The sequence below is a fragment of the Papaver somniferum genome, chromosome 11 (assembly GCF_003573695.1).
Source record: "Papaver somniferum cultivar HN1 chromosome 11, ASM357369v1, whole genome shotgun sequence".
Taxonomy (NCBI): domain Eukaryota; kingdom Viridiplantae; phylum Streptophyta; class Magnoliopsida; order Ranunculales; family Papaveraceae; genus Papaver; species Papaver somniferum.
In genome coordinates this window covers 16,731,358-16,758,119 of record NC_039368.1, presented here as the reverse complement: position 1 = coordinate 16,758,119, position 26,762 = coordinate 16,731,358, and the positions used below count along the sequence as shown (strand labels likewise).

The window sequence follows — 26,762 nt, the reverse complement described above, 5'->3', positions numbered from 1 at the left end:
GGGTACTACGCATTAGTTGTGTGCATCATATCATAACTGAGTGTTTTGGGACCCTCTAATTACATAATAGAGAGTACTTCTGACAATAACAACTAATCTTCTTTCGAAACTATGTTTTAATTCATCTACTAATTTATTTTCTTCATCATTCTCTCAATTTTGATCGTCTAACACCTGAAAAATGACAATCTTGCGCAGTCATAGCCGTTTATTCCTAAGAACACCACCTCCATCACCAATCTCTAATGCTAGAGGGTTAAAATCAGCAGCTGTGAACGACGATATTCTAGCTGATTACTTGGAGAAAACCCTCCAAGTACCTGATTTAACTTTACCGGAATCCTATGCCTTGTCGAATAATAAAAATGAGAATAATCATTCTCATCGTCATCATATTCCGTTTGAGATCAATTATTCTGCATTAAAGTCTAGAGATGAGGATTCTGTTCGTCAACTGTTTCAATCGGTTACCGAATTAGGTGTGTTTCGACTAACCGGTCATGGAGTTTCCGCTGAAGAACTGCAGTCGACTATTAGTGAAGCTGACTTGGTTTTTCGGAGTTTGATAAAGAAGAAAAAGAAACCCAATTTGAGTATCAATCTTGGCTCTAAAAAGGTTATTAGAGAAGAATTCTTTTGGTTTGGATCGGAGAATCAAACGGATGATGCAACGGTAGCTGAACAAATCGGGAATGAAAAATACACGTTACTTAGGTAAATTCCGAAACTTAATTTTGAATGAATTTCTATTAGTTTTATTGTGTGCACACTGACATATTTGGCCCTGTTCCAGCCAAAATATGGATGGCCAGCCTAGATATTTGCTTACTGTCTGACACTAAAATATGCTTTTTTCGTATGGCATGATTTCCAAGTGCTGATTCTTATTTTCATATTGTGTGCACACTAAAATGTGATCATGTGCACAAAGTTATAACTCTTGTGGTGTGTTTATCGTCCGTGTTTCAGCCATAAATTGGATGATATATATGATCAACTCGAAGTGGTAGCAGAGAATGTGGGTCGAGTTCTGTTTGAAAACATGAATGGTGAACTAGAATTAGAAAAGAGAAAAGACGTCCATGGAAGAGAATCAGTTTTATGTTACTACAAATTCAGTAAAACTCATCGTTTTCATGGTGATGATGGGAGTGATTCACAACGACAGTTATTTGACGAGGAAGAGAGGAAGAATGGGAAATCCTCTAGAGTCCATGCTTTTAGTCTATACCTTTACGTTGGGGATCAAAAATTCCATACAGAAAGGGGTCTATTGTCTTGCAAAGCTTGCTCTGGAACCATTGTTGTCACCATTAAGAAACAACTTGAGGTAATGAAATTCGATTCAATATTTACTTTTCGGTAATGCGATTTTTAGCTGTAGAATCTACACCTATCGGCCATTTTGTCCACTGATTTATTAAAAGCTTGCTTATCATATACATTTTTCGTTATGCTCGGATGTTAATCACAGGAATGGAGCCAGGGGAGGTTAAAATGTGTGCCAGGGGAACCAATTGTGGATCGAAACATCCATGTTAACCCATCTTATGCTATTGAGTTTATGTATTCACCCCCTTCGTCATCATTTCTAAATTATAACTCTAACAACAGAAGGATGAGCTTCATTTCCATATTTGATCAGATTCTGATAGTAATGATTTCTGCTTTTTTATACAGTTTCTTTTCGTATTTATCATCTAAACTAAAATAGCATAACCATAGAGTTCTGGTTGATTCAAGATTATACTTATTTCCCACAAAATTTGACTGTAATGAAGTCTGTATAGTTTTATAGAGAGACACGCATCATAGTGGATATGTTGGGCGGGAGTTTACCCAATTTGATAATATTGTATAGGTCTATCTTGGTTTGTTTACAATGAGTTTGTATGTGATTGGGTGAGTGGTTGATATTTTGAATAATAAGAAGCAATTTTTTGTTAACTGTTGATGGTGGTTTTTAGTTCAGGGATAAATTTGTAAAACCCTGCATTCAATGTGCCGTCACTCTACAAAGAAACGGAGCCATGTAAAAGTGACGAGAGTTCAACCTCTTTACTGGCGCATTTATTGATCAACTCAATATATTCACATGAAATTTATCCAAATTTATCCAAAATGGTGCATGTAACCAATCTCATATATTCTGTAAATTTTGGCACCTTGCCTGTATTACTCGGTTAATATAAAGTTTCTTTGAATGCTTTCTGTGCTATGTTCCCCGACTGAACCCTTAATGTTGATATGACATGACAATTTGTGTTCACTCGCAGCAAAGTAGCACGAATTTCCAAGTATCAAGGTTAAGGTCCTTGCATAAAGTATTTAATCGGAAAGCATACTGCTCTCTGGCAATGAACATAAAGAACTCTGTGTCAACACATAGAATTCAATCAATTTTGTGATAATCCACAAGATTCAGATATTACCTTGACTAATTTGCAAAAATTAGGGTTTTGCGTCCTGCGCAGTATAATAGACCTTGCCTGTCGAAATTAAGCCTTTCAAACGTTTATTTTATTGGACTAAATGTATGATAACTAGGCAATTAATCCGCCATGGATTAGTAGGTGCAAAATCCTACCCACAATCAGAAAACAAGGAATAAAAGGAGCCGCGGAATAGGAGCAGCAACAAAGGAAGGTGTGGCCATGCCATAGGCCAGCCGACGCCACTTGCAAGTGTGCACACCCCATGCTGCTCGAACCGACCCCTATTTCCTGTCGACCAATCAGGTCGCCTTAAACCCTCCACACGCACATGAGTTGTGGCTGGGCCCATGCTTGTCGGCCTTATTTCTCATCGACCAATCAAGTCGCTTTAAATCCGCCACACGCACACCAGAAGTGTGGCCACGACCATGCTTGGCCGTCCCCTCTTTTTTCGACCAATCAGGTCGCTCTAAACCTGCCATAGTATCAAAAGAGGCAAAGTTGCGCCAGAAGGTCACAATGCCAAATTGGCTTTCAAAAGCCGCGCCAATACGCTAATTGGCATGCCAAACATGCCAAACGTGCCACTTTGCCACAGTAGCATGCCGAACATGCCAAACGTGCCACTTTGCCGCAGTAGCATGCCGATCTTGCCAACGTGCCGTACATAGCGCCCTACGTGCTAACCTACCTCATGTCCGCGGCCAACGCCATGATGTGCTTAAATTAGGGTTGTCTAGTCAGAAGCACGACTCTGCTTTTGGCGTATTAACCAAAACCCTAATTTCCAGTTGTAGCTCAAATCACGCCACTTTGGGCCCCACAACATGCCACGAGCCATGGGGGACCCAGGAAACCCCAGGAATGACGCCATATCATAGTCATTCATAGCAACTCTTGCTCCTGTGGACGTGTCCACATTATGGCCTTACTATAGTTCCTTTGGCATGACTATGGCGCCGTTTGCACAAAAAGCGTCACCATGCCGCGGCCGCATGCCACACGCACTAATTAGGGTTTCGGCATGCCAAACCCTAATTTAGGCGAAGTTGATGCGCCAATCAAGCCAAATCATGCTACCCAGAGCATTGGGATTGATGTGGAAACTAGAGCCAATGTTGCCAGAGCCATATCTGGGTCTAACACCAATACGCCAAAATAGCTGTCGTGGCTACGCCAGGCGCCACTATGCCACTACACCAGTGGCACGTGCCAATGACGCCACTGTGTTACCATCAGGCGCCAACAGAATGTGGACATAATCAATGGCCACCCTTTCTCATGAGTTACGATCTCAGACGTCCAAATTCGCCACAGAATTGACAAGCCTGTGGCAAGTTTTGGGCAACCAACTAAGACAAGCCTAATAGCATCACGTGTTATTCTCTCATGGAAAGTCTCCTAACTTTGACTTGCCACACATAGCAACCTGCTACATGTTTTCCATGAAAACACTCGAGACATCAAACATGTCACAAACTGGGGGATGCTCATCAGGGTATTGGTCTGGCGGTTTATAACGTGCGGTGTGCAACACGCCCATTATAAGAAAGTGTCAGAAAACAGGGCAGTTAGTGGCGGCAAGAAGTAGTGGGTGTAAACCAACACGTCTCCTTCATAATGGGAACATGGTTTTCAGGCATTTACACACGACCCCACTTCTCCATCACTCAATGATTCCCGCTTTCTACGAGATCAGGGTGCGTTCAATATGATTTGTATAAATAGGTTCTACTTATTACAACCAAACAACAAGTTTTGGTGGGAACAACAACACAGTATCCAGAAATATACCAAAGAACTGATAGCTTTCATTCCTCAAGCCATTTCCAAATTCTGATACAAGTCATAAAATAGCCACACCTTCAGAATTAACCATTCTGGTCTCAACACCTTCTTCGCTTCCCTCCCTAAGACCAACCCTTCTCCTTCACTTTGTGACCGAAGAAAGATGGAACGACCATTTCTTGGTTTAGGACAGGATTGTATAGATTGATCTCTCTAATCTAAAGTACTCCCATGCAGTGCATTTGTTTTAGGTTTGGATTTGTTTCTCATCCACACACCCAAATTTACCAAAACCAGCAGAAACAGTTTTTACCCATAAACAACTGGCGACCATAGTGGGAGATTAAATCTCTCGGTTGCAAATTCAATTCTCAATTTCATTTCCATCCCAATTGGTCTTACGCCCAATTCAGTCGTTAATTGAAACCCATTTCAGTCTAAGATTCTTGGCAGATGTATTCGGGTCATTCGAACCTTGCAGAATCAATGAATAGCTGGAAGCCAATTACCATGGAAGACATGACAAAAATGCTAGAGGATATGGTTGCCAGCCAAGTCGATATCGCGTCAAAACGAGACGCTTCGTATCCTGAAGAGTATAATAAGACGATTGTGGGAAGAACCAGCAAAGGCTTATCCAAAGGATCCCGCCAATTTCAAGAGTAATACGAAGTATGTTAAATATTTGGCTAAAGCCTGCGCCTCTACCAACGAGGATGCTGATGGAGCACGTAGCCACATCATAAAGGAGCAGCAGAAGAGCGGCCAATTGGATTCTGCCAACACAGAGAGCCAGGACAATTTCACAAGATTGGGGGAGGAGACTTTCCAGGTGCGCCACAACATCTGCAAGACAAAGGTAAAGAGCCTGCCTATGAAGCCTTGCTGGAAAACATTTATCACCAAACCCTCGTAGAAGTTCAAAGAGTTGTCCAACAATCCGCAACCACGATTGCTTTGATGAAAAGTGAAGCACCTGAAGAGGGGAAAATCTACCAAGACGCTTATGGAAACGAACACTGCTCAAATGAACAATATCCAGCTCAGCCACCACGTATCGTCGTCGCTGACGCAGGCCCCTCAAGAGAAATTAACTTTCAGCAATACGGTAGAAGTAAATGGTCTGCTCATGAATTGATGATCGCTCAAGCGTCCGTTCCGCCCTCAAAGAGAGCTTCATGCCACGACCTGCAAGAATTTCCTCCACAACAACTACTGATGCGGGAGAAGCCAGACTCAAGATATCCACGCTTCTCGTTTCCTATCAGAAGAGTTATAGAGTTACTGGAAATTTTGGTACGAGAGGGAGTAGTCAAACTACCCCCGGTAGGGCGTCCATCAACTGAGCAGGAGATGCTAGATTCAAGATATTTCCACTATCACAGGTTTATTCATCATTCTACCAACGAATGCAACGCTCTGAAGCGCATTGTCCAAGAAAAGATTGATTCATGGAAATTACGCCTGGGGACTGGAGGTTTTCCGCCTTGCCGTGGATCGACATAGAGATGTTACAGAGACAATAAAGGATGACTTGGGACTTCTCGCGGCTAGGATTGCGTCACACAATAAACTTTGATTTGCAACCTGAAAATTCAGTTTGTGGAGAGACCCCTAAGAAAATAGAGTATGTGGCTGTATCGGGAGAGAGAAAAAAAGGAATGGCCAACACCAATGTACCATCCATAAGCGTAGTCAACACGTCCCATGGCGTTACATCCTCTACCCCCAACACCAGCTGCACCGGAATCATCCCATCTAACGTGACGCCTCTTATTACCAGAGCCAGAGCCGCCGTTACTCCTAATATTTATTCGAGCATGACGCCTCCAACCATCACCAGGGCTGCCACCACTTCTTCGTCAGGACGAGAGAATGGAAGAGCCATAGGAAACTAACCTTCCCATTACCATTATCGATTTAATGGAGAGACATGAAGTTCTTTCCAAAACTCATACGGACATGGCCACAACTCAGAAGGAGCCTCTTCAACTTTTCGCTCCAGAAGCTGCTTCGTTTCAACGTTTCGATCCAGGGGACGCTTCAACATTTCGCTCCAGGAGCCGCTCTGCTTCATCGTTTCGTTCTAGAAGCCGCTTCAACGTTCTCTCCAGAAGTCTCCACTCCTCCCTACCAAGGATCGTGCCGTAGCCGCCATACTCCTCCCCGCCAAGAATCGTGTTGTAGCCGCCACACTTCTCCCTGTCAAGGATCGTGATCACATCCATCTAAGGTTCGTAGTTGTGGTCACTTTTTGATCCATCTTGCCAAAGCTCGTGGTCGTGGATAGTTTACTCTCCTACGTATCCATCCAATCCCTTTACATCCATGGACGCCCATGCAATTCCAGCCAACCTATTTTGGTTCCCACAACAATGTAGTCTCTTTTGCTGCCAAGAACTGTTGATGTTCGTTTATTGATACCAGCCAGAGCTTTACCATAACAACAACCACTACAAAGGTAATCCATACTTCTCCATATTTTAGTTTCACATGGAAGAAGTAATGGAGTCACCAGTACGGATGCAAGATGATATCTTTATCATGGTCAACTCACAGACCATACAAGATAGAAACATGTAAACCAAACTTGGGGACTGAGGTTCTACACGGAATCCCTTCACTGTCAAATCTCAGGAGACACGCTCAACCCAAAAGTCATAGCCACGACAAGGTCATGTACTCTTCAAAGGTGTAACGTAAGGATATCATCACCTCTCCGTCTAGAAGGCGCCTGCAACACTTTACGAGGCCCATGACGGATCCCAAGCCTACTCAGAGAAAACAACTTCAGTGACCGAAGAGAGGTGCGACTGGGGACTTCTCATCACGGTCCATCCCGACAACAATCAAGCATTCATGAGATAACTCCAGAGACGCGGCTGGAACATTTTTCTTGAAAAGACAGAGGGAGACGCGATTAACGACATAACTCTCTCACTTCTACCTTTTCGTTATCCAGAATGTTTCGTCCATGTGATGTTCCAAGCATCCAGCATCACATCCAGGAGAATAAAATAAACTTGTATAAAATCCCATAGGCGTGGATTCAAGGAGATGCAATTAAAGTAGGTTACAATTGGGGACTGAAGCCTCCTTCAGGTTTAGAAGTTTAAACGCAGTCACCACCTTACCAGTGAATGTAGTAGAAGCACATCTTCCGCGAGAAAATAGGCTCTGGATAATTACACATGGGGACTACCAGCATGGGATGCCTTCACTTCCCTCAGCCCAGTTATTTCTGATTTCAACATCATCACTGTCGAAGCTTTACGAACCGTATGGATTTCTCAACATGAAGCCGTACACGTGCATCAAAGACTCAAAAAGCATGCCACAGAGATACATTCACATATCTGTCCACGCCATAAGATCTAACAGAAGTATAACTAGGGACTTCTCATCGTATCCCATTCCATACAATAGTCCAAGATTCATAAGATGGTTCAAAGGATGTCGCTTGGAACGAAGTACTTGAAGACTTGATAGCAACACATCAACAACGGAACGCCTCTCAACTCATCTCTTTCACCCAATGTCTCCGAAAGATTTCGATAATACAAACATACACAGCATATCATCATCGCAATCAGAAAGTCCAGGCACCAAATAACCTAAAGTCAAGGATGGACCAACAACGCAACCACAATCTCCAAGATTAGCCATGACATGATCATTTCCGAGCATATATTTCATTCATCCATCCCAAGAGTGCAATGGAGTTTGGTAAATTTTGAAATCCACCGGAGAGGTTAGATACTCATTCTTCTGGAGACAGAACCATATTACACATTCTGGAGAAGATCGATGGTACTGTTGGGTGGATACATGCGCAAAATAGGAGAGATCACCTACCTTGAGTTTTCCTGGCTCGCCTTGCTGCTGATTATAACTATTGGAGATTGCTTTGTTGCCGTTAATGATCGCTCTACCACTGCTAACCAATGACGAAGAGGAGCCAGATGCTGCAGACGAAAACATGGAGATAGGCGAGCAACAAAAACAGAAGAGGGTTGATACCCCTTTTCATACGGACGAAGTTTCTAACAGAAGAAGGATTCCTTCTTGCTCCATGAAAGGGAATAGATGTCTGGGCGCACCACACTCATGCTCCATAGCCGAACAAGCAGCGTGCCAAGATCACCGCTCCATAGCCGAACAATCAACGCACGAAGATCGCCGCTCCATGACCTAACTAGCAGCGTGCCAAGATCACCAGCCACTCAGACTTTTAACGCTCCACAGCACCATCATTACCGCTCTATGGTTGAAGTAGCAGCGCCATCATAACCGCTCCGTGGTTGAAGTTGCAGCGCCATCATTACCGCTCTGTGGTTGAAGTAGCAGCGCCATCATTACCTCTCAGTGGCTGAAGTTGCAGTGCCATCATCACCGCTCCGCTGCCAAAGTCGCAGTGCCAACATCAATGGTCCGTGGATGAAGTTGCAGCGTCGACATCATCCCCATGGCCCAAATTGGCGCCAACATTCCGGGAAGCAAAGCTCTACGTCCAAACCAATGCCAGCACCCTATGTCCAAGACGGAAATACGCCAAGCCGCCAGCACAAGGATCATAAACTACTCATGCCTCCTTCCAAAGGTTAGTATAATTTTACTGGCAATCTCTTCATGTATTTCCCTTTCGATTTTACTCTTGTTTATCACCATCTCATGCTTACTGTAGATGGGGAAAAACGAGCCGCCGGTTTTTTGGGAAAGTGGAGAGTCGAGCGTGCTGTCGAGACTCCTCAGCTGGGAAAAATGTTAATCCTCACACAGATGCACCGCTGCAAAGGGGGTGCTTAGATTCGGTAAATCAATCTGTATGACTCCGGCCTAAACCAAGACAATGGCCGTTCTAGAGACAATTCGGTCACAAAGAGGGAGATGGGTTGATCTGTAGGAGGGAAGCTGAGAGTTGTGGGATCAATGATGATCAAGGATTGTGGGTGTGTTGAAGGTTTCTGCAATATTGCTGAACTGCTGAAGTTGAGTTCCGTGAATAAGTTTTTATCGAGTTGTTGACGGATAATGATGATAATCGATGATTGATGATACTCGATTGATCCTCCCTGATGTTCTCGATTTAGACTTATTTATATTGCAAGAATGATGTACCACTGATCCCTGTAAGTGTGACGGTTTCTTGAGTGAAAGAGTGGGAAAGTGGGAGATCGTGGTAAAGTCAGATCCATGTCGTGCGGAGACTTGACTGATCGTGCACCCACTACTTTGCTAACTCATTCCACCATTTACACGACTTACGCACATTTCTCATTGTGGATGAATCCACGTGCCGTAGACCGCCAGACCAACACACTGAGTGATATCCCCCATTTGTGACGTGATTGAGATTTCACGAATCGTGGAGTCTGCAAGGCAGACGTGTATTAGTTGGTCAGTTGTTGACTGATTTAGACTGTAAGTCTAATTTTGTTGAATCGAGCATAAGTGGTGAATGCTCGGCGATTCGTGGATTGAACATGTAGTTCTCTGAGATGTCAATGAATTACTGACTAGAGACTGAGCAAGTATTGCTCAACTCGACGAATTTCCGAATATTGAGAGTTTGTCGAGCAACTGAGCAAGTATTGCTCAATTCGAAGAATTTGATAATTTTGGTGTGCAACTGAGCAAGTGTTGCTCAATTCACCAAAACACTGAATATTGATAATTTGACGTGCAATTGAGCAAGTGTTTCTCAATTCGACAAACTACTGATGAATTACCGAATATTGATGGTTGGATCAATATTCGAGCAACTGAGCAAGTATTGCTCAATTCAAAGAATTATTTACTGGTGCCATGACCCAATAAAATATTAATCAAAAATATTGGTGAATTACCGAATATTATTAATTTGGATGTTGATTGCTGAATCAACATAATTTTTTGTTTGAATTTGCTCGGAATGGTGATTCGTGGAGCGTTTGTTCGAAACCCTAATTTTTTGATCAATCCTTCAACAATTGGTGAATTGTTGAAAATTGGTCATGACTGAAGAGGGACCGACCACATGGGATGATGAGCGTCCATGTGATTCCCAGTGCTCGAGTGAGCACGCACCAGGGTTCTCAGTTTGAGAGTTGGTGAAAGAACGATGATTAAATGCAGGTTTCATCATTTATTGAAATATTGCTGGATTCAGCGTTAGGTGAAAAACCTAGGTATGAGAGATGAGGACCGACCAAGAGATCATGGGACCGGCTCTTGGTGGTCACGGGACCAGTTGTTGGTCATATGAATGGTTCTCCAGTTGGTTGGAGAGAGTTCGAGCCCAGTATGAGCAATTGAACAAATTAGGTCAGAATTATGAAAACATGTGAGACCGGCTTTGTGCAATCCCTAGGAATGAATCTGTTCGGTCATGGAGGCATGCACGTGTTTCTGTGGTGTCCGTGTTTCCATACTGAGAGTTTCAGTATTTTCTGATGCGCGTTCGAGCAACATAGTGAATTTTCAGAAGAGTTTCATCTTGACTGAGAATTCTCGATTTTTGTTGGAATGAGCATGTTTGCTCAATTCATCAATATTTTTAAAATATTAAAGTAAAAGTGTTTTAATATTTAAAATTTCCGTGAGAGGCTAGCCAGTCGTGCGACTATGTTGGCTTTTGGTTTTTCGTGATTTGAGCAATATTTGAGGAAATATGGAGAAATCATGAATTTTGCTCAAACCCAGGAGTTTCATGAATTAAGGAAAATAATAATTATGCAAGATTAGGGATTGCAATGTGTGGGGCCGACCATGGCTAGGGCATGGCCGGCCGGCTAGGTTTCCCGGTCCCGCACACCTTTCCCTATTTTATTATTTTTCAAGAATCCTTGAAGTTATGGAGAATCCACAAGTTTTTGTTGAAACGGAGGAGTTTCGTGAGATTGGGGAATAATAATTATAAAATGCTAAGGATTGAGGTGTGGGACCGGCCACGGCTTAGGTATGGCCGGCCGGTTAGGTTGCCTGGTCCCGCATACCTCTCCTTATTTTATAATAATATTATTTCGTGAATCCACCCAGTTATGGAGAATTCACGACTTTTGCAAAAACAAGGAAAGTTGCTAAAACCAAGGAGTTTTCGTGAGTTCACGAAATAACAAAAAATAAGGAAAATAATGGGAAAGGCACAGGTCGACCATGGCTAGGGCACGGCCGGCTGGTGGGCCCGGCCTTGGGCGCCTCTTATTATTTTATTAATATTCATTGTTTTCTCTTGTTTTGCAAAGGATTCCTCTTTTTTTTTGGACACTCGTTCGTGCATCCGGGTGCTCAGTCGTGCATCATTGTCGAGTACACTCGCACCATTTTTGTGGGGCTTACTCAGTGATGGTCTAGATGCCCGGTTGTTGGGTATTTATTACTGATTTATGAAATTCAGTGGAGAATAATTCATGAAACTGAGTAATAAAATGAGTAGTTATTTTATTATCAATCCATAAAATCAGCAGAGGATTGGACTATGGTTTCAGAATAATAAAATGATAATTTCATCACCATCTCATGGAATCTCAGATTTGACCATAAAATCAGAGTAATGAAATGAGCGGTGATATCACCATTCCATGGGACAGTGGTGATTCCACCATGAAATCGGAGTAATATATATTACCATTTCATGAGATCAGCCGTGGATTCGATCATGAAATCGGAGTAACAAAATAAGTGGTGATATTATGAGATCAGCTGTGGATTCGACCATGAAATCGGAGTAACATCTATTACCATTTCCTGAGATCAGCCGTGGATTCGATCATGAAATTGGAGTAATACATTTATCTATTACCATTTCGATCATGAAATAGGAGTAATGAGATAAGATAGATTATCTTCTAGGAATTCAGTGGTGAATATGACCTAGAATTTAATCTCTTGCGTATAATCAGTAAATCAGCGAGTGTTGCTAATGTCCCGAAGACGTTTTTCCCTCTCAACATTTCATGTATGGAGGACCGCCTGAGTCTATACACGGGTCTCTCTACATATTCAGGAACAGTGAGTATCACCGTCCTGAAGACGTTATTGCTCTCAATCTTACGGATAACCGCCCAATTGTTCTTCTATGTAGAGGCAAATTCCTCTATGTAGTCAGGGAATAGTGAGTGTCACCGGTATCCTGAAGGCGTTGAGCTCTCAATATTACGGAGAACCGCCCAATTACGTTATTCTACATAGAGGCTATGATGAAATGCCCGGTGTCGAACGCTCCAGAGAGGCATTTCGAGCGACATATGCATCATACTTCGTAAAACACGAATCGTCACATGGATCTCTGAAGTCGTGTCAGAAACATGCATTATCATGATTTTACGGTTTTGACCTTTGTTGAAAATCCACCATCTACACTTACCCCGCAACAATGCCACTGTTACGTGTTAAGCAGGGGACTTAATGTTGATGGTGGTTTATAGTTCAGGGCTAAATTTGTAAAACCCTGCATTTAATATGCCGCCACTTTGCAAAGAAACGGATCCATGTAAAAGTAACGAGTGTTCAACCTCTTCACTGGCGCATTTATTGAGCAACTCAAGACATTCACATGAAATTTATCCAGAATGGTCCATGTAGCAACAGTCCCAGATATTCTGTAAATTTTGGCACCTTGCATGTATTACTCAGTTAATATAAAGTTTCTTTTAATGGTTTCTGTGCTATGTTCCCTGGCTGAACCCTTAATGTTGATATGGCATGGTAATTTGTGTTTACTCGCAGTAGAGTAGCAAGAATTTCCAAGTATCAAGGTTAAGGTCTTTGCATAAAGTATTTAATCGGAAAGCATACTGCTCTCTGGCAATGAACTTAAAGAACTCTGTGTCAACACATAAAATTCAATCAATTTTGTGATAATCCACAAGATTCTGATATTAACCTGACTAATTTGCAAAAATTAGGGTTTTGTGCCCTGCGCAGTATAATAGACCTTGCCTGTCGAAATTAAGCCTAGGCGAACTAGGCAATTAATCCGCCATGGATTTGTTGGTGAAAAATCCTATCCACAATCAGGAAACAAGGAATAAAAGGAGCCGCGGAATAGGAGAAGCAACAAAGGAAGGTGTGGCCATGCCATAGGCCATCCGGAACCACTTGCAAGTGGCCACACCCCATGCTGCTCGAACCGGCCCCTATTTCCTATCGACCAATCAGGTCGCCTTAAACCCGCCACACACACATGAGTTGTGGCTGGGCCCATACTTGCCGGCCCTATTTCTCATCGACCAATCAGGTCGATTTAAATCCGCCACATGCACACCAGAAGTGTGGCCAAGACCATGCTTGGCCGACCCCTCTTTTTTCGACCAATCAGGTCGCTCTAAACCTGCCACAGTATCAAAAGAGGCAAAGTTGCGCCAGAAGTTCACAATGCCAAATTGTCTTTCCAAAAGCCGCGCCAATACACTAATTGTCATGCCAAACATGTCACTTTTCCACAGTAGCATGCCGAACATGCCAAACATGCCAAACGTGCCACTTTTCCGCAGTAGCATGCTGATCGTGCCAACGTGCCGTAAATAGCGCCCTAAGTGCTAACCTACCTCTTGTTCGTGGACAACGCCATGATGTGCTTAAATTATGGTTTTCTAGTCATAAGCACGACTCTGCTTTAGGCGCATTAACCAAAACCCTAATTTCCAGTTGTGGCTCAAATCACGCCACTTTGGGCCCCACAACATGCCACGAGCCATGCGGGACCCAGAAAACCCAGTAATGGCGCCATATCATAGCCACTCATAGCAACTCTTGCTCATGTGTGCGTTTCCACATTATGGCCTTACTATAGTTCCTTTGGCATGACTGTGGCCCCGTTTGCACAAAAAGCATCACCATGTCGCGGCCGCATGCCACACGCACTAATTAGGGTTTCAGCATGCCAAACCCTAATTTAGGCGAAGTTGCTACGCCAACCAAGCAAAATCATGCTACCCAGAGCAGTGGGATTGATGTGGCAACTAGAGCCAATGTTTCCAGAGCCATATTTTGGTCTAACACCAATATGCCAAAATAGCTGCCGTGGCTATTCCAAGCGCCATTATGCCACTGACATGCCGCTACATGACACTACACCAGTGGCATGTGCCAATGACGCCATTGTGCTACCATCAGGCGCCAACAAAATGTGTCCACAATCAATGGCCTCCATTTTTCATGAGTTACGATGTCAGCCGTCCAAATTCGCCACAGAATTGACAGGACTGTGGCAAGTTTCGGGTGACCAATCAAGACAAGCCTAATAGCATCACGTGTTATTCTCTCGTGGCAAGTCTCCTGACTTTGACTTTCACACATAGCAACTTGCTACCTGTTTTCCATGAAAACACTCGAGACATCAAATATGTCACAAACTGGGGGATGCTCACCAGGGTATTGATATGGCGGTTTACAGCGTACGGCGTGCAACACTCCCATTATAAGAAAGTTTCAGAAAACAGGGCAGTTAGTGGCGGCAAGAAGTAGTGAGTGTAAACTAACCCGTCTCCTTCATAGTGGGAACGTGGTTTTCTGGCATTTACACACGACCCCACTTCTCCATTATTCAATGATTCCCACTTTTTGCGAGATCAAGGTACATTCAATATGACTTGTATAAATAGGTTCAACCTATTTCAACCAAACAACAAGTTTTGCTGAGAACAACAACACAGTATCCAGAAAAATACCAAAGAACTGATAGCTTCCATTCTGCAAGCCAGTTCCAAATTCTGATACAAGTCATAAAATAGCCACACCTTCAAAATTAACCATTCTTGTCTCAACACCTTCTTCGCTTCCCTCCCTAAGACCAACCCTTCTCCTTCACTTTGTGACCAAAGCAAGACTGGAACGTCCATTTCTTGGTTTAGGACATGATTGTACAGATTGATCTCTCGAATCTAAAGTACTCCCATGCAGTGCATTTGTTTTAGGTTTGGATTTGTTTCTCATACACACACCCAAATTTACCAAAACCAGCAGAAACAGTTTTTACCCATAAACATTAACACAGTACAAAAATTTGTTGATTAAATTTTATGTCGTGTAAATTTACTAGTTAATGTTGTGTTCTTGTAATGATATTTCAGACAGCGCGGTTGATTTCAAGTGTGAACTGTTTAAGTTTTTTTAATCGAAATTTCGAGTTTGTATCAAGTTTTCATTTATATATGAGGGAGGATTCATGGACAATCTTATATGGACACAATCTTATAAGACAATGAATTTGAAGACAATATTTTGATGATATGTTCCTCTTAAAAATTATATATTCTTATAAAAAAAGAGTATAATTCGATATACCAAACTTTACCATCTATTGATTTTAATTTGGCTGTTAATTTTGAACGATTGATTTTCGAAGTGGTAGATGGTGGTGTTATACGTTTCAGATTGTGCTCATTTTCTATAACATCCAATAAAAATATTCTCTCTGCAGGATTTAAGATTCTAGACAAGCTACAAAACCAGATTCCATTCTGCATCTCAGCGATCATTGCATTCTTCTACAAGTTTATATTAAAGAATATAAGATATTTGTCTTTCAAAGCTTTTCTATCAATCCAGTGGGTTGTCCAAAATCGTATTTTCCTTTCATCATTTATCTTCAAATCAACAATATCATAAAATCCTGGTTAGCCCTAGCTATACCTCCTATCCATAAACTTTTGCAAATAGTCTTTCGATTGAATAGGAATCAAGCAGTTAGGACTATATTTAGCTTTTTTTTCATATTATTTGTCTCCACTGTGCATATGTTTCCTCAGTGAATCTCTAATGCCATTTATCTAAGAGTGATCTGTCGATCATTCTAAGATTCTTAACTCCTATACCACATTTTTTCTTTAGTTTACAAACCTTCTACCAACTTATCCAACGTATTTTTTCTTTTATTCTTATTCACAACCCAAAGAACCTTTCTCATAATTTTGTTGAGCTTTATCTCCACTTTAACTGGAAGATGCATCTGTTTGTTTGTTTTTTTGATCAGAAGATAAGATTATATTGGTGAAGAGGAATTTACAGAGCATCTACCAGTGGTAGAGAAAAAGAAAAGAAACAAACATAAAAATTAAGAAAAAACATATAGTAAACATCTAGGCTTTCTAGAAAGATTTTTATCAAAGTGAGCCTACCCGCCTTGTTCAAAAATTTCTTTTTCCAGGGAGCCAACTTCTTCTGCGTTCTCTCAATCACCATATCCGATACCAGGAAATTCTACTTCTGTAACACACCACCTTATCCATCTTATCCATTTTTACACAAAACTATTCTCTTGCAAAATAGCAAATAGAGAATGCCAATTGACATTTTTAAAGGCTTTCTCCATATCTATTTTACATAATATGCCAGGTTTTTTCTATTTTAATATATGTGTTTTTAACACATTCATTTGCTACAGAAACACCATCCAGAGTCTGCTTATCTTTAATAAATGCTCATTGTGCACTAAAGATACATGACCGTTTTCATTCTTTCTACTAGAATTTTGGACATTACCTACTAAAAGCTACTAATGAAGCTAACAGGTATGAAATCTTTACTGGTATGTGAATCCTCCTTTATTTTTTATAAGTTTTTTGGATGACATGTTGAGTCTCCAATCCACTTTCTTTGGAAGTAAAATTCTAGAATAGTAAGGATAAGGACCCCTTACTATCCCAACCAAAATCTTGAAGAACTCCATGTTAAAATGATCTAGTCCATGGTCTTTATTAGCACCACAAAATTAACTTTATATCTCCTGTAACTACATCCTCATAAAAACACTTTGTTGGTTGTTTAAATGCTTGAAGGACATGTTATTTAAACTTAGACATATAAGGCTCGCTGCAGTGAACAACTGAGTGCAATAGTTCTTGATATAAGGCTTGTTGCAGTGAACAACTGAGTGCAATAGTTCTTGATAATATGTTTGATAATTTCTTGGTTGAAAACATCAACTTCTTCAATTTCAATCTTGGTGATACATCTTTTTTTTTTGCACTTGCTATTCAGTGGAAGTATTGAGTGTTGTTGTCTCCCTCTGGAAAACCTTTAACCTTGGTCCTTTGAAAAACCATCATGGCTCTAGAGATTTTAAATTATTGAGCCTCAACATATTTTGTGTCCTTTTCACCTGCTGAAGATCATTTAAAGCCACAGATTCTTTCAAGAGATTTATTCTCTTGATATTGGTAGTTAACTCGTCTTCATGTTTTTCACATTCCCAAAAGTGCTTTCTCTCAGAGGTTTTAGAAGAAGAAAAATTCATATTTTGAAGCTTTCTGGAGAAAACAAAAACAGAAAAGACGTCCAAGGAAGATAATGTGGGTCTAATTCTATTTGAAAATATAAACAGAAAACTAGAATTAGAAAGCAGAAAATACGTCCAAGGAAGAGAGTCGGTTCTATGTTACTATAAATTCAGTAAAACTCATCGTTTTCATGGTGATGATGGGAGTGATTCACAATGAAAGTTATTTGATGAGGAAGAGAGGAAGAATGGAAAATACTCTAGAGTCCATGATTTTAGTCTATACCTTTACGTTGGGGATCAAAAGTTCCATACAGAAAGGGGCTTATTGTCCTGCTAAGCTTGCTCTGGTACCATTGTTGTCACCATTGAGAAACAACTCAATGTAATGAAATTTGACACGCTTTTACTTCTATACAATGCATTTTTTTAGCTGTATATTCTGTACGTATCGACCATTTTGTCCACTGATTCACGAAAAGCTTGATGCTTGGATGTTAATTACAGGAATGGAGTCAAGAGAGGTTAAAATATGTGCCAGGGGAACCGATTGTGGACCGAAACATCCATGTTAATCCATCTTATGCTATTGAGTTTATTAATTCACCACCTTCATCATCATTTCAAAATTATAACTCCAACAACAAAAGGATGAGTTTCATTTCCATATTTGATCAGATTCTGATAGTAATGATTTATGTTCTTTTATACAGTTTTTTTTTTCATATTTATCATCTAAACTAAAATAGAAAACCATAAAGTTCTGGTTGATTCAAGATTATACTTATTTCCCACAAAATTTGACTGTAACGAAATCTGTATAGTTTTATAGAGAGACACGCATCATAGTGGATATGTTGGGCGGGAGTTTACCCAGTTTGATAAATTGTATAGGTCTGTCTTGGTTTTTTTTACAATGAGTTTGTATGTGATTGGGTGAGTGGTTGATATTTTGAATAATAAGAAACAATTTTTTTCTAACAAAGCACAAAAATTTGTTGATTGTAGTGTAAATTTACTAGTTAATGTTGTGTTCTTGTAACGATATTTCAGACAGCGTGGTTGATTTCAAGCACGAACGGATTAAGTTTTTTTAATCGAAATTTCGAATTTGTATCAAGTTTTCATTTATATATAAGGGAGCATTCATGGACAATCTTATATGGACGCAATCTTATAAGACAATGAATTTTATGATATATTCCTCTTATAAAATTCTATATTCTTACAAAAAAAAAATGAGTATAATTCGATATACCAAACTTCACCATCTACTGATTTAAGTTTGGCTGTTACTTTTGAACGATTCATTTTCGAAGTGGTAGATGATGGTGTTATACGTTTTGGATTGTGCTCGTTTTCTATAGCATCCAATAAAAAGATTCTCTCGGCGGGATTTAAGATTCTTGAGAAATTACAAAACCAGCTTCCGTTCCGCATCTCAGTGATCATTGCATTCTTCTGCAAGTTTATACTAAAGAATCTAAGATATTTGTCTTTCAAAGCTTTTCTATCAATCCACCAGTTTGTCTATAATCTTATTTTCCTTTCATCATTTATCTGCAAATCAACAATATCATAAAAATCCTTGTTATCCCTAGTTATACCTCCTAGCCATAAAATTTTGCAAATAGTCTTTGGATTGGATATGAATCAAGCAGTTAGGACTAGATTTAGTTTTTTCGCATATTATTTGTCTCCACCATGCATATGTTTCCTCAGTGAATCTCTAATGCCATTAATCCAAGAGTGATCTGTTGACCATTTTAAGATACTTAACTCCAATACCACATTTTTGTCTTTAGTTTACAAACCTTCTGCCAACTTACCCAACGTACTTTTCTTTTATCCTCATTCACACCCCAAAGAACCTTTTTCATAATTTTGTTGATATTTTTCTCCACTTTAACTAGATGTTGTATCAAAGACATATAATAAACATCTAGTCTTTCTAAAAAGATTTTTATCAAAGTGAGCCTACCCACCTTGTTAAAAAATTCTTTTTCCTATGAGCTAACTTCTTCTGCGTTCTCTCAATCACCACATTCGATATCACAAAATTGTGCTTCTGTACACACCACCTTATCCGTCTTATCCATTTTTACCCAAAACCATTCTCTTGTAAAATAGCAAATAGAAAATGCCAATTGACATTTTCAAAGGCTTTTCCATGTCTATTTTACACAATATGCCATGTTTTTTCTATTTCAATATATGTGTTTTTAATGCACTCATTTGCTACAAAAACACCATCCCGAATCTGCTTATCTTTAATAAATGCTCATTGTGCACTAAAGATGCATGATAGTTTTCATTCTTTCTACTAAAATTCTGGATATTAACTACTAAAAGCTACTAATATGGCTAAGAGGTATGAAATCTTTAGTGGTAGGTGAATCCTCCATTATTTGTTATAAGTTTTATGAATGACATGTTGAGTCTCCAATCCACTTTGTTTTGAAGTAAAATTCTATAATAGTAAGGATAAGGACCCCTTACTATCCCAACCAAAAGCTTGAAGAACTCCATAGTAAACCAATCTAGTCCATGGTCTTTATTAGCACCACAAAATTAACTTTATAGCTCCTGTAACTACATCCTCATCGAAAGATTTTGTTGGTTGTTTAAATGCTTGAAGGACATGTTATTAAAACTTAGAGATATAAGACTCGTTGCAGTGAACTAATGAGTGCAATAGTTCTTGATATAAGGCTCGTTGCAGTGAACACCGAGTGCAATAGTTCTTGATAATATTTTGGATAATTTCTTGGTTGAAAACATCAACTTCTTCAATTTCAATCTTGGTGATACTTTTTTTTTTTTGCAATTGCTATTCGGTGGAAGTATTGAGTGTTCTTGCCTCCCTATGGAAAACCTTTAACATTGGTCCTTTGAAAAGACATCATGGCTATAGAGATTTTAAATTATTGAGCCTCAACAGATTTTGTGTTCTTTTCACCTGCTGAAGATCAGTTAAAGCCACAGATTCTTTCAAGAGATTTATTCTATTGATATTGATAGTTCACTCCTCTTCATGTTTCTTCACATTCCCAAAAGTGCTTTTTCTCAGAGGTTTTAGAAGAAAAAAATTTCAGATTTTGAAGATTTCTGGAGAAAATAAAAAATAACTTGGAGTCTCAGGAAAACTCATAAAATCCCACTAGAGCTCACATCGCTAAGGAATTGTGCATGTTTGAGCCAATGATGCTTAATTCTGAAGTATGGATTGAATTTTATCTCAGGCTTCAAATGTTGTGGATCATTTGAAAATTGCCCAAACAATGATATTTATATCTATGGAAAATGGGAAGGTTTCAAACATCAAAGGGAGTATTTCAGAACTACTGATATATGGACTCAGGGTAGGTTGGCGAACCATCTCGCCAACCATAGATATATGATATTTAGAATACATGAAGATTAGCGAAACAGTCCGCAAACCATAAGGTTCTGAATGCTCTGAATTCATGAACTGCCTTATGGTTCATGAAATGACGAGGGTACCCAAATACACCATAATTTATTTATCCACTTATAAGTCCTCTTACCAAAAGTGATCGTCTATGGACAAAGTCGAGACAATGCAACAAATAGGTATTCACACTTTGTGTGATTGTCTATGGATATGAGATCGAGAAAATACGACTACCAAAGTGTGATTACTTGATAATAGGTTCGGACTTAACCAGACTCTATAGGGATCGCTATCAAGTAAATTGGAGTTAACGTTTGTTTATTTTACTTTTAATTATAATAAAAAATTATAATTGTGAAATAGAAAAGTAAAAGACACATCAAGATTTTGTTAACGAGGTAAACTGCAAATGCAGAAAAACCCCGGGACCTAGTCCAGAATTGAATACTCTCAGAATTAAGTCGCTATACAAAATATAAACCAACTTTGTATAGTTGAGACCAAGCAACTACCCCTAGTTCACTTAGTTTCCTCAATATCCACGCGCTTCCAACTTCGATGGGTGCACGCCGCAGAACAATTCCTTTGGATCGTATTCCAAACAGTAAAGGAACACCAAATCTGTTTGGTAACAACTCTTTTGATTCTTTCAAGATGAAGATATCTCAAGTCATATGCAAAGGCTCTTCCGTTTAATCTAATAAAATACTTTTCCTAGTTAGATCAATCTATCCAATAACTACCAAAGTAGTTAAGTTTAGATTCGGAATCAATCGATATAGATTCCAATAAGAAACTATAAAGTGATGCCGATCTCACGCAACTAATCAATCGAATAAATCCGATTCTAGTTGGATCCCAACCGATCAAGGTTTGTGCACACCCAAAGATATGAGAACCAAATAAGAAATCTTATTTGTCTTCAAATCTTCTTTAATCTTCAATAAACACCTGCACAACACCACTTGAATTTCTTGTGATCAAACACAGAACGGAGTCTGCTAACAATGGATTATCACAAGATGTCTTTAGATCTACAAATAGTTCTAAAGATCTCGTTGATACTTCGATCTAGTTTGAATGAATCTTATATCATAAGAGAAGATTCCCAAGAATAAACAAACTAGGTGCAATCAAAGTTTCAACAACCATTAGTCAATCAAATCAATCTAAAACTAATAACACTGCAATTATCTAGTTTCCCACCAACCGTAGAGCTTCTTGATCCCACATAGGTCTTTAAACGAGCGGTCGTAAGAGATTTCACCTAATTAGGGTACTTTCCTCTCTGAATAGACGGTTTCACCGGAAACAACAAAAAGATGAAGTTGTATGGCTCTTAGGATAGTTTGATAGAAATGAAAACTTTGGTATTTATAAACCAAGGATGTTTGGACACCAAGGAATTTCCAAAACCGAAAATATTCTCAAGATATGCAATGAATAACAAAATTCTGTTTTCCTAATTCCAATAAATGCCTGTCCAAAAGTTCCGAAATCTCTCAATAGAAAATCTCCAATTAGTAAATGCACATTACTAATTTTTATTTTCTAGAGATATGCATTTAATTGCTGGTAATTAAAGCATATAAAACCAAAAACCTTACTTAACAGATTCTCAATTTATTTCGGCACGGGATCTCCTTCAGTACTAAGGAATATCTTTGAACAATAAATGATAATAGTTACTGAACATGTTCAAAGTATGTTGACATCTTTTGACTGTAAATTATTATTCATATTTACATGGATTTACATTCTTGGAATCGGTTATACCACACTTCCAAACAAGTTTAGAATGATCACTATGTGACTGATCAAATATCAAATCACATACATGGGTTCAATTGGTTCTACCAATCACTAGTATCGGTTATACCTTAATATGGAAACACTTGTGATAGGTCACACAAGTTACCAGGACCGGTTACGTCAGTTACCAGGATCGGTTACATCAATTACCAGGACCAGCAACCATATACTCATGGTATTGCTTGTGATCGCTCACACCGGTTACCAGGATCGGTTACACCAATTACCAGGATCGGTTACACTAATTACCAGGAACGGTTACACCAGTTACAAGGATCTATTACACAACACTCTGTGATCAGTCACACCAATTACTAGGATCGGTCACACCAATTACAAATATCGATCATACCATCTCATGGTGATTACTTAGGATCGGTTACACCAATAAATAAAAACTAGTCATACCAAATCATAAATCAAGCATTGTAATTAGTTATACCAAGATACATAACAAAGTTACAATCGGTTTTACCATCTCACACATTTTGGTAATCTAACGATTTGCAATGAATAGACGTACCAATAAGCCTAGGATTTCCCTTTCGATTCATAAAACAAGTTCATGAATGTATTTCAATTAAACAAATGTAAAACATTGTTTCCTATGATGAAATCTTCACCATAACCCGTTCACATAATCATAACACTATATACAATATTATGTCGATGTCATATCTACGAAGTTCAAAAGATAAGCGTTATATTTTATAGTATAATTCCCAAATACTATGATCATATAAATATGACCATGTCACATCACTAGAGTAACATACAATATATACAGCTTCGCAGTTATGTTTCAATATAGCACGACTTTAAAGATATGTTAGGAATGAAAGCAGTTCAAGTCAATATTACTAACCTCAAGAGGAAGGATGATGTTTTCGTTGTAGTTCACTTCTTCTTCACTTTCATCAGGTCTTTGGAGTAATACTTGTATGTCTCAACATTCCTATACTTTCTAGTCTAACCTAAACGAAGTTGACTCTAGTATACAATCAAGCGAATTTAGATGTTTTTTGAGTCACTAAAATATGACAACCAAACTTTACATACCAACGCTTGGTGAGTTCAACCGATCTATGCTCTAACAGCTTACGAACCGTTTTACCAACGGTCCTAGTGAATATTAACAGATGCCCAAAAACTTATTTTTTTACTATATGTTTAGCATTGCTATGACTCTCATAAACACCTCTAATACATCATTTATCACTAAAAAACCTTGTATATGTGCACCATGATCAAAGTCTTAAGTGTTTAAATGAACACGATATTGTTTATTAGTTCGAAATGCATATTTTCCAAGAACTATCATTATACAATGTTCAGTACTCGGACCATGTGTATATTCTTCTATGTGATTTCAAGACAAACTTCTCAAATGATTATTTAAAACCCTAATTAGAGTTTCATCTCAACAGATAAAGTGTTTGCTTGAATCTCAAGTTATCTTAGCATAAACTCTAAGTAACCCCTCAGTCTTGAACATATATAAATAGAGACACTCATTCAACTAGGAAATCCAATCCTCGACACTTTGTGTCTTCGTTGATTGCTAGAGTCATCATATATTGACTAGGTTTCCTCTGAGAAACATAATTACGTCTATGATTGAAATATTTCACTTAGGAATTCGTAAGACTAGGTCCGACTATATTTACCTTGAAAGTTCGTGTATCCTAATCTTGTTTTTTCTGTTATCAAGGTTTTCGTAATCTCTTTCAGGCAAGATAGATAGAAATCATAAATTTTTCTTTGTCTCAGACTTTGTAATTTCTCAAGTCGGATATCTGAAACTATTCTTAATTGAATAATTTACGATTGTTCTTGAGAGGTGGTTAAGAATCCAGGATTCTCAGCTAACTGAGTGTAAGTGTTCTGGATTTGTGAAGTTTTCCAGCTTTGTCTATTGCAAAAAGATTTCCAAGAGCTTGGTATTTGATCTAAAAGTAAATAAAATAGGCTAATTTATTAGAGGCAGATTGGTATCAAAAGTCTTCACTTAAGTTGAAGGAACTCTTAGGTTGTTGTTGATGGGTAAAAACGATTTGCTGGTTTTTGAGGGAAAATGGAGGGTTGTGCAACAAGCGGATCCTAAATTGAGAAAATTCTCTAGACCTTTAACAGATTCACTGCATGGGAGTGCTTTGAGTTCGAGATATCAATCTGTAAGACTCTGGCCTAAACCAAGACAATAAGAGTTCCATAGTCAATTCGGTCACAAAGAGGGATGAGGATCGATCTGTAGGAGGGAAGTTGAGAAGTGTGTGAGATCAATGATGATTGAAGGATTGTGGATGTGTTGGAAACTTCTGCAAGTTTAGTGAACTGTTGAGTTCAGATAGGTTCATATACGGTGATTCTGATTAAGCTAGGTTAAGTAAAGTTTTCCGATCCTGGATTGATGAACTTATTTATATTGCAGAAGTAGTTAACACATTGATCTCCAGTAAGTGTGACAGTTGCAGATGAGTGGATGAATGGGTAAGTAGAAATCGTGTTTTAACCAGTTTCACATGCGCGGGAGAATTGGTTGATTGTCCATCCACTTCTATGATAACTCTTTTAACTGGTTGCACGACTTACTCACATTTCTCATCGTGGATGTATGCACGTGTTGTAGGTCGCCAGACCAAAACCCTAGTGAATATCCCTCCATGTGACATGGTTGAAGTCTCATGAATGTGGAGTCTGCAAGGAAAACGTGTATTTAATTGGTCAATTGTTGACTTGGCTAGATCATGAGTCTTAGCCTTGATAAGTTATAACACCCCGTGTTTTTAGCATGTCGCATGCTAAAAGATGCGCCATGGAGTGAGATGAAGCTTCATCTCAAGTTTCTGTCGCGTAAAGAGGAACACTGTCCTAGAGCCAATGTTAGTCCATCATAATGCATTAGGCCAGTTGGATTGGTGGCCTTGAGCGTTGTAGCGCAATCATTGTGCATCAGGGCATACAGGGCTGGCAGAACGAGTATTGCACAATCATTGTGCATCAGGCCAGAGAAGGCATTGCGCAATCATTACGCGAAATCATTGTGCATCGGGACATAAAGGGATGGCAGCACGAGTAGTGCACAATCATTGTGCATCAGGACATAAAGGGCTGGCAGAACGAGTAGTGCACAATCATTGTGCGCAATCATTACGCACAATCATTGTGATGAATAGTGAAGCAGGCATGTCAATCTCCTCCCCTTTCCATACTTGTAGAAATTTCATTAAGACATATATAAGGAGGGGTGGTAGTTGAAGGTGCATATGCGGACTATGTACCAAGTAAGCTTCATATCTTAGCCGGAAGTGTATCAATGATGTCTAAGGCTCATTTATATTTTCCTAGCCTTGCGAAGAGGGAATTTGATGCTTAGGCATCACTATGCCATGTCGCGGACCCGATGATGCATAATCATTCTGCATCATGATGGAACGACCTATGCGGACTAGGTCGTTACCATTTTTGCTAGGCCACAGCCTTGCAAATGAGTTGGTTTACGTTTCTGTCCCTTCGTGGATGAACTACGTATGTGCTTGATACCTTTAGAGTAGGGAAGGGTACGTAGGCAGCCGCAATGAGTTGTAACATTACCGATCCAGCACGTTGTCGCTCATATCATCTAATTGCGAGATGATTACGGCAGAGTGGCCCCTCATATCATCTAAGCTCGGTAGCTCGATGCAAGAGATGATTGTGGTCAAAGCTTGATGAGGCTTAGTTGCATGCCAACGAGTGGATGCTCATACTTCCTATCAAGCTACAAAGAGCAAGTTATAGCACGCGCGCTGGAGTATTTGGAAGTTAAGGACCCGAGTGTCATAATTTAGCTCAAGAGGAGTCCATTTTGATGGAAAACAGCCCAAATATCAAGACATGTTGATCCATAGATCCACATGGTCTCCAGAATTTAGCCAAATTCCATCGTTTAGGGCCTCAAAAGGACGTTTTTGCCATTTTAGAAAAGTTTTGGTTTTCTTAATAAACCCTTTGCAGATTAAGGGTGAGTTGGAACGGAGTGGAAGCTAAATTAGCTGCATCATGCACCACGCGCATGCTTGCAAGGGCAGATGGACCTGCATTTTCCTAGCTTTGAGGCCCGGACCGTAGCTTC

At 39.5% G+C, this 26,762-nt stretch overlaps 1 protein-coding gene across 1 annotated transcript; it reads left to right on the top strand.

The window, feature by feature from the left end:
- Positions 1-11: 11 nt before the first annotated feature.
- Positions 12-1,947, top strand: LOC113321209. The gene is made up of 3 exons (XM_026569088.1): positions 12-714; positions 970-1,330; positions 1,475-1,947. The coding sequence occupies exons 1-3, from the start codon at positions 182-184 to the stop codon at positions 1,712-1,714; spliced, it is 1,134 nt and encodes a 377-aa protein (XP_026424873.1). The 5' UTR covers positions 12-181; the 3' UTR covers positions 1,715-1,947.
- Positions 1,948-26,762: the final 24,815 nt, after the last annotated feature.